General features: G+C 42.4%; 1 protein-coding gene across 1 annotated transcript in view; it reads right to left on the reverse strand.

Annotated features, from left to right (window-relative positions):
• Positions 1 to 327: 327 nt before the first annotated feature.
• paxip1 (PAX interacting (with transcription-activation domain) protein 1) overlaps positions 328 to 11,377 on the reverse strand; it is a 48,016-nt gene continuing 36,966 nt past the window's right edge. The window contains exon 23 of the mRNA XM_046051575.1: positions 328 to 637. Coding sequence (XP_045907531.1) covers positions 622 to 637 — 16 coding nt within the window. The 3' untranslated portion in view covers positions 328 to 621. The remainder of the gene's footprint in view (positions 638 to 11,377) is intronic.

Raw genomic sequence — 11,377 nt, forward strand, 5'->3', positions numbered from 1 at the left:
CCTCATTACCAGTTAATTAGATCAAATCTATCAGGAATTATCTGCTTAAACCTGGGAGGAATACCTTCAAGAACACTTAAACCTCAAAAGTGAGGACAAGCAGAGGCGGAGCTTTGTTCTAAAATAAAGTGTGTCTGGAGCTGATAGTCTGACTGTGAACACAGCTCAGTTATCGATTCCCAAATCATCTGTTCATGCTCAATTATTAAGTGGCATTAGAAGTTTCTTACTACGGCTTTATTCTGCAGGCCAAAGACACTAACTATGCCTAAATATAAAACATTTTGGGGACATAACATGATTAGAAAGGAAACAAAGCCAAAGACGTTTTAGGAAACAAATGTACAATTTTTATTCCAAAAAGCAGCATGTGAGCTGAAGCCTTTACACATTCTATTTGAAAAACAGGAAAAGGGTTCGAATCCTCCATAATTTAAACATTCATTTCACAAAAATAACATCCATTTATTTATTTATTCTCAAACAGGTAACAAAAAGCTACAAAATGACTGGGGAGCTTTGCACAGAAATAAAAACATAGAAAAGTCCGTGAGGCTTGACTGTACACAGGTGGCTTCCTGATCTGTCCTCCTCCTCCTTCACGCCATCACTGCTTCATCATCAAGTGAACTTATACGTGTGACTGTCAAGGAAACTGACACCTGTCACTGCACCACAGTACAAACACAACTACTGCATCTGAAGGGCAACACAACAGCAGCAGCGTCCTACTCAGCACGCTGGGAGGGGACCTAACATCTAGCATTTAAATAGGATGGACAAAACATTAGAAACACCTGAAGATAAATCAACATCTCAAAACAGTTTCAACAAAAAGTGAACCCTTATAAAAGGAGGGTTTACTGTTGGATTAGATCTAGCTTTTTCAAAGCATGACATGATTGTTTATGACTGCTGACTGGGAGTTCCTGCCCTCCCCAGTTGCATTGGTTTAATTCATCATAACAGTGGACGCCATGTGTTTTTGTTATTGCTATTACTATAAAGTAGTAATGCTTGTAGAAGAGTCTGTACTACATTACTGTCAGGATGAACTAAATAAAGACTTGTCAGCGCTGATGTAATGTTCAGTACATGATCTGGTTCTGAAAGCCTTTAAAAATGTAGGAACTCTTTTTCAGGACACTGTATTTTAAAGATAATTCTGTAAAACTCCAAATCAATTTACAGATCTTTAGTGTAAAGGGTGTAAACATTGTTTTTCATACTTGATCAATGAACAATAAACAATCAATGAGCATGCACCTGTGGAATTAACAGCATACAGATGGTAGGCAATTAAGGTCACATGGTCACTATCGCCACAACCAGCTATAAGGTCACCGAGGTCTGGACTTCCTTTATTATATGTAGATTAGCATATCAGGACAATAAAATAAAATAAATAAATAAAAAACCATTGATAACACAATCAACTTAATCAAAGGCTTTAGGACCATATGGATGCATGTGATTACACCGTTGCAACCCTCATTTCAGCTTGATCAGTGTCCAGACTTGGGAAAACATGCACGCAAGAACTGAGAGCATAGCTAAATACTAAACTGAATATTAAAAATTTCCCGACACCCCAACAGGATTGATCAGGATCTAATGTTAATTCATGTACTGTGTTTTTCTGTCTCCCACACAGTCCAGGTTCATGCAGAGGAACTAACTAAAGCAGCCGTCCTCCTGACCAATCCTGTGCTCCATTAGAGCATCTAAAATATTTCAGAAACTTAACGTTAAAATTCTTTTTCCTATGCGTGTCCTGTCAAGTTTATAACTGCAGTTTTTACTGTTGCTGCTTAAATGTCCCTCAGTATTTGCTGTCAAGAAATGATGGAGCTGATCAGCGCATCACAGAACTTCAGCTCCTATAATTGTGACAAAACGAGTGCAAACAGCTGCTGACATCAGATTATTAGGCTATCATATCAACCAGAGCATTCAGTACAGAGCTGCTGTCCTTTACGTGCTCATGTAGTAATATTAGTGCCCACTATGTCGTCTGCACGTCATTCCACCTGTACAGTCCTGTGATCAGTGTTGGGAAGGTTTCTTTCTAAATGTAATTGGTTAACAATTACAAGTTACCCAATTAAAATATAATAGTAGTGTAACTATTTTATTTACTTTTTCAAAATAATGTAACTTCTTACATTTAATTACTTTTTGATTACTTTTTTCTGCAGTTAACCATTTTCTAAAGACAGCCTGAGAGGCAGTTTAACTGGCGTGGTGCAGCAAATTCAAACATGAGAACCAATTAAAAGCATCAGAACAGACTCTGTGCACATGAAAAACATGCAAAGCAACAAAATGAATATTATTCAACATATAGCCGAGCTTTTCACAGAAACTATTTAGATAGGACCCCCAATGTAATCATGATATTACACATCATAGGCTACACATTTTTTTCTTAGTAACTGTAACTAGTTAACTCCCTGTGATGACAGTCGTAGGCCACATTTGAGATACATTTAAGCCACTGTGTCATTTCTTACAGGTAGTGGTTTCACTCCCACAAAGCTGAGGGCTGAGATGATATTCTGTTTAAAAGGTTTCTGGGTTTCTCTGCAGTGCATGATAGCTAACATTGCTAGGGCCCTGTCCACTGTACTGAAATCGCAGCTACCATTCATTTTCTGTTCCGTTACACCCCTAATAGATGTTTAGTTTTAGATTAGTGGGCCTATACCAAGATTCCCCTGTCACATTTGCACCTCCTGATCATAACTCTTATTGTATGCAATTTTAGTGAGCCAAGAAGTGAAGAACATGATGAACAGCCTGGAGTTAGTGTGTTCTTCAGCCAAACAGTGTTGTGCCCACTGCCCTTCACTGAATTATTGTAAATAAGCTCTATTAAAGAAACAAAAAATCCAGACCTCACTAATTTTGAAACCCTGGTTACGGCCTTGCTTAGAACCCTAAAGACACATATCTACTAACTTGCATGAACGTGCCTAATGGTGCTTTCAGACCAAAAGCGAAGCGAGTGTATGTAAACTCACCGCCCCGAACAAAGTCAATGCAAAGGCACGTAGAGCTGCGATTTCCTGTCTGGCAGCGCCGGCGACACAAGGGCAACGCGAAGGAATTAGCATGTCGCTGAGTCGCGATAGCCTATCAAAGTTGAGATTGTCCGTACGTCACTGAGGCTTCAGAGCGATGTGTGGAGAGGACCAGGCAGAGCGGGCGATTGAAAATCTGCTGGCTGGCGGAGAGCTGCTAAACTTGGGGGAGAGCAGCAGGTAGCAGCGCTGCAGGTTTTGGACAAATAATAAAACAAACAAACACCCGTGGTCGGACTGCATTATGCTCTAACAACTATGCCGTTTGCTCGGGGGAGGAGCTCGGATTAAAGTGCTTTTATTAAATTAGCTTTTCTTTAGTTTTTGGGATTACAACATTGATTTATCTTCACTGGAGCTTCTCAGCAGCTAGATTCCGTGCACATCCGGTCCCAGTGTTGTTAGCGTCGTTTGGCACTACTTCATATTTATATAAAAAACTAACAAAACTGGACATTACTTGGAGAAAAGAAAGCGAGGAGGTTGAACTACCTGGTGAGTTCAGAAAACATGTGTCTGTAACTTTATTCCAGCTATGGTTGTACTTTACTGTGACCAAGTTAGCATAGCCCTGATCGATCCAAACTCCATTCAGAAAACAAACATTTTAGAAGTTGTCGTCCTGCTGACTTGCTGACAGAGCATGTGTTTATCATGTGTATGTTTAACAAATCTGCATCATGTTGTAGTTATTTCGGCATCAGTTTGATCTGTTTATTGCTATTTAATCACAGCAAAATGTTTACTTTGGGTTCATACAGCTGTAGGAATGGCGAGTTGTGTTTATTCGTGTCATTGCGTTGTGTGTGAACACTTGGCAGTTGTCCAGCGATAAAACCCCCACTGTTTTATTTTGGTTTAGAGTCTGTATATTGTTGGTTTGGATTAGTTAGTGGGCTTCCTAATCAGCAATGAACTAAAAATACCACTAAAACTAGAAATGGACAAAACATGTTTTCAAGAGTTTGCACTATAACACCCATGTGAGACATTTGTTGTAGAAATATAGGTTTACACTCTGTGAACTGTAATAATCATGACATCAGATTTACTTGTAATAATAACTAAACAAATTGACAAGCAGTTTCATTAGTAGCAGAGAAGTTAGGATACTCATGCAAAAATTTGAAGATGGGTAAATCCCAAGTTTCTTATTTGATATTTCCTTGCTCCTCGAGAGAGTAGCAAGGACCGAGGACAGAGAGAGAGCAGCCTTCACGGAAGACTTTAACTGACCTACGACCCCCATTGTTGGATATCAGATTGGACACTTTAGCTGATCGGACTGAACTGATACGTCACATCATCACTGGAGTTTCATCCTTTTTAAAACCAAAATAGAAAAACGGTAAACAAAAAAACAGATACCCGTTTTGTTTTTCTGTTTTAAACCCATAACTGAAAACAAAGGAACTGCGTTTTGTTCTATCTTTGACCGGTTTTGTATCCCTACAACCCGTTTCCCGACTCGTCACATATGGCATGCTCAAAGCCTATCAGCGTTTGTAACGCACTGGGGATCCATATAGCGTCATAGGTCAATGCAGTGGGGGAAGCCCGTTAATGTCACTTTTTGACAGTAAAGGCAGGTATACAGTCCCCACCAAAAGTATTGGAACGGTAAGGAAAACTCTTTTGTTTTTGTTGTTCACTGAAGACATTTGGGTTTCAAATCAAAAGATGAGTATGAGACAAGAGTTCAGAATTTCAGCTTTCATTCAGGACATACCGCCCTTTGTTTGAAGCCATCCATTTTTCAAGTGAGCAAAACTATTGACAGATGTTTCTTGTTGCCCAGGTGTTGCCTTTTAGGTTGATTGTCCAAACATTAAATAGCTCTGAATGACTAGTCTAACCCCGGACTCACACAGGCGGTGTGTGCGCCTAGTTATGGCTGCGCTACGGTTTTGACCCGTCCACAGCCCGGCGTCAACTCACACTGGAAGCGTTCAGAAGTGTTTCAGCGTGTTTATTTGTCATTTTGTGTGCTTCTACATCCGATCACAGCGCTCTGTGAACAGTTTTCCCCCAGTACCCTGCAGGGCTGAAATTCCCACATGAAGCATTTCAGAATAAGAACGTTTTGCCTGCCTGATTTAGCTGAATTGTTTAGATTTAGTTGATTTAGTAAGTTGTCCTTGATTTTTGTGCTTCTACCGTGGTTAAGAAGGCTACATAGTTAAATTGTTTCTTTTTTGGTCTGCGCAATGCTGTGCGCAATGCTGTGCGCAATGCTGTGTGCAACGCTGTGCAACGCTGTGCAACGCTGTGCAACGCTGTGCAACGGGCTTCGAGGTATGTTTTCTTCTGTTTGGTGGGCATGTCACAGGTGTTGGGAGGCCAAAAAAATGCAGCATCCGTAGAACATCGCTATAGCTACCCAATCTGGGACCCAGCGTGTCTCAGGCTGTAGAGGTGTGTCGCAGCAGACCAAAATTATGGACAATGGACAAATTTATTTTCAGGATAAAAAACCCCTTGAGATGTACCATCTCGTTTTCAAGGAGGTCCTGATGTCAGAGAAGTTGGTGGGTTGTTCCAGTCTCTAGGAGCCTTAACACTAAATGCTTTTTTTCCTATTTCAAGTTAAGTTTTTGGAATATGAAAGAGGAGATGGTTGTTGCTTCTAAGAGAATAAATAGTATTAGAATTATGGAAGATGAATAGCTCTTGTAAGTAGATAGGATATTTGAAACCATCACATCATGAACCATTGCAGCTGATTGTACATTAAACAGTGGTGAGTTTGAACGTGAAGCATTTTGATACACAATGTCTCCATAGTCAAGAACAGCGAATAACAACTCAGATACCAGCCTCCTGTTTACATTCATGGTGAAACAGTTATTTGATCTGTACAAACACCAGTAGAAGAGCAAATCCTGTTACATATGTTGGGATTTGGAATAATGAACTGATTCGGATGTTGCAAAGATTTTCCTATACAATCAAACGTACCACTTTATCCGTCTCACAACTTGTAAACGAAATAAGTAACAAAGTGGCTTGTATCTTAAGTTAACTTCAAATATCCTTACAAACTGGGTTAAATTAGTAACTCCATTCAGTACATCAATTCAGTGCATAACTTTGGTGTATAATTCTCAGTGCATAAATCTCAGTGCATAGATAACTGTAGTGGTAACTCTCTACAGTTTGCCTTGGTGCAAGTCAAATGCACGTGTAGTGGCTGCTGGCCATCAACTCCATACCGCACGATTTTGGAAGCTCAAAACACCCACCAGGCACGGTTAAGTAGATTAGAACGGGAGGCTCTTCACTTCCTGTATTGCTTTGTTTTCTTCCTGCTTGCGCTTTCTCTGGAGCACCGCAATTTGGGAATACCAAATTGGGCACAGCGCCCACTAGTGGCTTTGGTGTGAACCTGACATTTTCCACTGGGCTACACATATATAGTCAATATGCTTTTTATATGATAATTCAGAGTCAATCCATAGCCCCAGGTATTTTATGCAGTCAACCTTAGTGAGTACTGCACCATTAGATGTAGAAATTATCAGTAGCAGATTTAAGCCTTTGTTTGGTACCCAACAGCATGATGGAAGACTTTGATTGATTAAGAATTTATCTATTTGTAACTAACCAATTTGGTATAAGGTCAAAATCTGACTGGAGAAAAGCAGTGTTCTGTAATATATTTACACTAGCAAAATAGATTACTGTATCATTGGCATATAAATGGATATTTGCTGTTTTACATAGTGATGGGAGGTGTGTTTTCTTCTGTTTGGTGGGCGTGTCAAAGGTGTTACCCAATCAGCTGCGACAAGTTTGTAAACACAACGTTGTTAAAAAGGCTGGGAAATGCAGTGCGCTTGCGTACATAGGTAGGGTGTTCAGGGAACCACCGTTTCCGTTGAAAAAAAAGTTTTGCTACATTTTGTGTGCTTAACTCGCCCCTGGTGTCCTGGTGCAGCCAGAACAGTTTGGAGCTCAATGCTCTTAAGACAGTGGAGATAGCAGCGGATTTCAGAAAGCGCCCCACCCACCCCCATCACCCTCTGTGACTCCCCAGTCGACCCCAGTCCTTCCGCTTCTTGGGCACCATCAAGTGCAGTGTATCATTCACTCTGCAAAGAAGGTGATTGGCTGCAATCTTCCATCCCTCCAGGACCGGTACGCCTCCAGGACTCTGAGGTGAGCAGGAAAGACTGTTTCAGACTGTTTCCTCCCTCTGGCAGGAGGTGGCGGTGCATCAGGACCAAAACCTCATGCCACATGAACAGTTTCTTCCCGTCTGCAGTTGGCCTCACCATATCAAGGCACTGCAATAACTACACAAACTGCCATTTTGCACATATTCTTTAATAGTCTTTTTTTACTATGTCAATTTAATATATTTACATATTTGATGCTTTTTGTTATGCACCAAAGCAAATTCATTGTATATGTAAACCTACAGTGTAAGCAGAGGGTTTGCACGTATCATTCATGTCATCTGCAATGTGTTTGTGTGGAATGTGCAATGTGTTTGCACAGTAGGTTTAGACTTTACTTTCCAGTGATTCTGCAAACCTTATGTCATAGAAAAAAAAGAATGACAACAAATGTTGAAAACTTTTTTTTAAGAAAGTCGCTTAACTGAAAAACTGAAATAGAAACAAAAAATAAACTGAGAATCTGTAAAACTACTACTTCAGGTGTAATCTTTTACCCATTTCTTGGAGTGTACAGATATGCATGTGATCCCCTCTCACACACATACAGCTTCATCATCCTGACATTTAGAGTTGTCCTGGAGCTTGGCTGTGTAAAATGAGGACACTTTGTGACCGGTTGGTTTGAATAGCTGGAAGGTTTTATTTTATTGTGTCTGTTGTTGACAAAAGACCAATTCAAAGTTTAACCATTACATCATATAACCATCATAATAATCATCACATGTAGTGGATCTTTTTGTCACTATCAGAGGGGAATGTCAGCCTAAACTTAGAGGATATCCTCTGGAATAGTGTGTGTGTGTGTGTGTGTGTGTGTGTGTGTGTGTGTGTGTGTGTGTGTGTGTGTGTGTGTGTGTGTGTGTGTGTGTGTGTGTGTGTGTGTGTGTGTAAGAACAGATCAATAGAAAGTGATAGAGGAAAAAGAATGCAGAGGGAATGCAGGTATCCTATGTGTAAATGTGGCAACAAGAGGAAACAGGGTGTGGAAAGGTCTAAGTGATTCATGTAGGGGGGAAGCTGCCCACGGAGGCAGAAATCATAAACATGCAGATAAGCAGGACTAAAGTTCTGCAGCAATGAGGCACAATGGTGATAAGGCAAAGGTTGGGAGCAGGTGGAATGAAATATATAGGAGAGACTAATTAGCTGAAAAGAGGGGCAGGTGTGAGGATGGGAGGGGTTACTGGGTGAGAGGAGGGGTACACTCTAGACAGGTAACCTGGCTTTCATTGTCATAGGTACACCGGTGGGCAAATTGGAGTTGCCAGTTAACCTAACCAGCATATCTCTGGACAGGAAATGCTCGCATGCAAACACATTGAAAACATGCACACTGGCCAGGGGCTTTCTACCCAAGACCTTCTTGCTGTGAGGCAACAGAGCTGACCACTGCAACAACGTCAAATAAGACTACAACTGTAATTTTTCTGAGGATCTGTTGACAGAAATGCAATATAAGTTACATGAATATGTTTTCAGTGGTGTATAAATATTCATATATATATATGTATATATATATATATATATATATATATATATATATATATATATATATTCAATATACATATTGTTATGTTTTTATTACCTTAGAATGAGACATTTCTATCTACATACACCGCCGTTGCCATGTTTCTACAGTAGCTGAAAACAGACAAACTACTCTAGAGCACATTTTGTCACTACATTCTTGTTCTATTTCGTATAGGCTTCACCCTCTAAGGCTATCGCTATTGGGCTAAGCCGTTGTGTCTCAAGATTCAGGGCGACGGCACCTCGGCTGTTCTGCGCCCTAACCCGGCGTTCATGCCTAAAAGCATTACAAGCTCCTTTCGGTCGCGGGTCATCAACGTCTCGGGATTCTTTACTCCCCCCCATGGGTCGGTGGAGGACACCATGTCCCACCTCCTCTGCCCGGTGTGAGCGCTGTCCTGTTATGTGCCATGCACGGCCGCCTGGCGCCGTTCGCAGCGTCTTTTAGTGCACTACAGGGAGCGGTCTAAGGGACTTCCCCTGTCGGCGCACCGCCTGTCTCACTGGCTGTGCGATGCCATTCCCCAGGCTTACATGTCTGCTGGTGAGTCTTCCCCAGATGGCATCAGGGCGCACTCCACGAGAGGCGTCTCCTCCTCAGTGGCGTTGCACGGTGGGATGACAGTGGACGACATCTGCACAGCGGCCTCCTGGTCATCCCCATGCTCTTTCATCCATTTCTACCAGCGGGATGTCTCCCGTCTCTCTCTGACTGACTCAGTACTGAGTGATTATTTGTGTGAGTGTACGGTGCGCCCTCTCCCACGGGACAGTGTGGGGGGGAAGCCACTGCTTACTTGGCCCTACCTTGTGCGCAGCTGATGTGGTTGCTGTCGTGACCCCGCCTGCATCTGTACAGCCGTGGGGCCCCCCACCCAGTTTCACGACTTACGCATGGGTCGGCCCTCGGCCTCCCGTGTCGCGCCATCGGTGCTCGTGTGCATGCCGACACCAATGCCGCGGGCAGCGAGCGACTGGGTGGCTCGTTATGGCTCTGGGCAGGTGAGTTTGTGCTTGGTGGTACCGTATGGGCCAGTGAGGCGTTGACTCTTCCTGCTTCGCCTCTAACCCAATAGCGATAGCCTTAGAGGGCGAAGGGGGTTACTTAGAAGGCGCAGCCTTCTAAGTTGAAGGCCTCACTGGACCTTGGTTCTCAGTGCTGAAGAAAAGGCATTTGGGAGCCGAAGGCTGGGTCTCACTGTTGTATACGAGGTGCGGATATAGGACCCTGGGTGTCAGCATTTCCTCTGTGGAATTAGTGTACATGACCATATCTGACCACAGATGTATTGTTTTTAGCTGCGATTCGCCTGTTACTCATGCTGCCTCACCAAGCTCCGTGTTTTCTCGCATCTTTAATGAACAAAGTGTTTCAAAGTTTTGCGCATTCTTTCAGAGCCAAAGCCAACACCTGTCTGATTCCAACACCAACAATCTGGTCGATCACTTCAATCATATCTGCTTGTCGTCACTAAATATTACTGCTCCTCTAAAGGTTAGGCCTATGTCTAAAGCTAGTAAGCAACCCAGGATAAATGACAGCATTCGCAGCCTTAAAAGGGAATGCAGGAAAGCAGAGCGCAGATGGAAAAAATCCAGTCTCAAAGTCCATTACCTCAGTCTGAAGGATTTATTAATTAACTACAATAACATGATTAGCAAGATGTCTATGAAGATTCTCAGTCATCCAGGTCATAGTTATCCAACGAAGGTTAAAATCAAACCTTGATTTTAACCTTCGTTGGATAACTATTGCAGACTACAGGAACCCCCTACGATTCAACCTGAGATGCCGACAACACAAACTTATTCCCAACAGCCTACACTTAGGCTCCACGGTAAAAGGACACAGAGCCGGAATAATCCTGGAGAAAGCACAACAATAGCTACTGAACGAGAGAGTGAGACAGATAGACTTCACAATTGAAGCCCTGAACAAAGAAATGGACAACATACACCACAAACTAGAAACATATCTGCCCAGTACATCACTGAGAAAGGTCATGGACTTCATCAAGAAAGCACAGCTATCTCAGCACAACAAGAGCAAAGAAAGACAGACCCGGAAATTCCAAAACCTACAGTCAAGAGCGAGCAGCACTAACAGAACAGGAGAATTGTCTTGGAGGAGAAAGGACAATAACCCCACAACACTTGAAACAGACAACAGATGGGTGAAAAACTTGTCAGATAGGGAACTCACCCAACCAGAGAAAGACGTTCTGGCCAAAGGATTAAACTTCGCCATTACACCACAGCGACTACCTATAGTAGACCTCATCACAGCCACAGAATCGGCCATTAGGAAAAACAAATTAACAGAAACAGAAGCGGAACAGCTCAGACTAAAGGTATCTGCAGCCCTTTCTAATGCGAAGGCCCCCCCTTCCAACCTCACCATCCAAGAAAGGAAGGCTGTGACATCTCTGAGCAAGGATCAAAACATCACTATCCTACCTGCTGACAAAGGAAGATGCACGGTAGTACTTAACACAGCTGACTACCAGAACAAAGTCAACACACTACTAATGGACACAAACACGTATGAGACACTGAGACGAGACCCAACCAGCGGATACAAGA

Source organism: Micropterus dolomieu, linkage group LG06 (genome assembly GCF_021292245.1).
Source record: "Micropterus dolomieu isolate WLL.071019.BEF.003 ecotype Adirondacks linkage group LG06, ASM2129224v1, whole genome shotgun sequence".
Classification (NCBI taxonomy): domain Eukaryota; kingdom Metazoa; phylum Chordata; class Actinopteri; order Centrarchiformes; family Centrarchidae; genus Micropterus; species Micropterus dolomieu.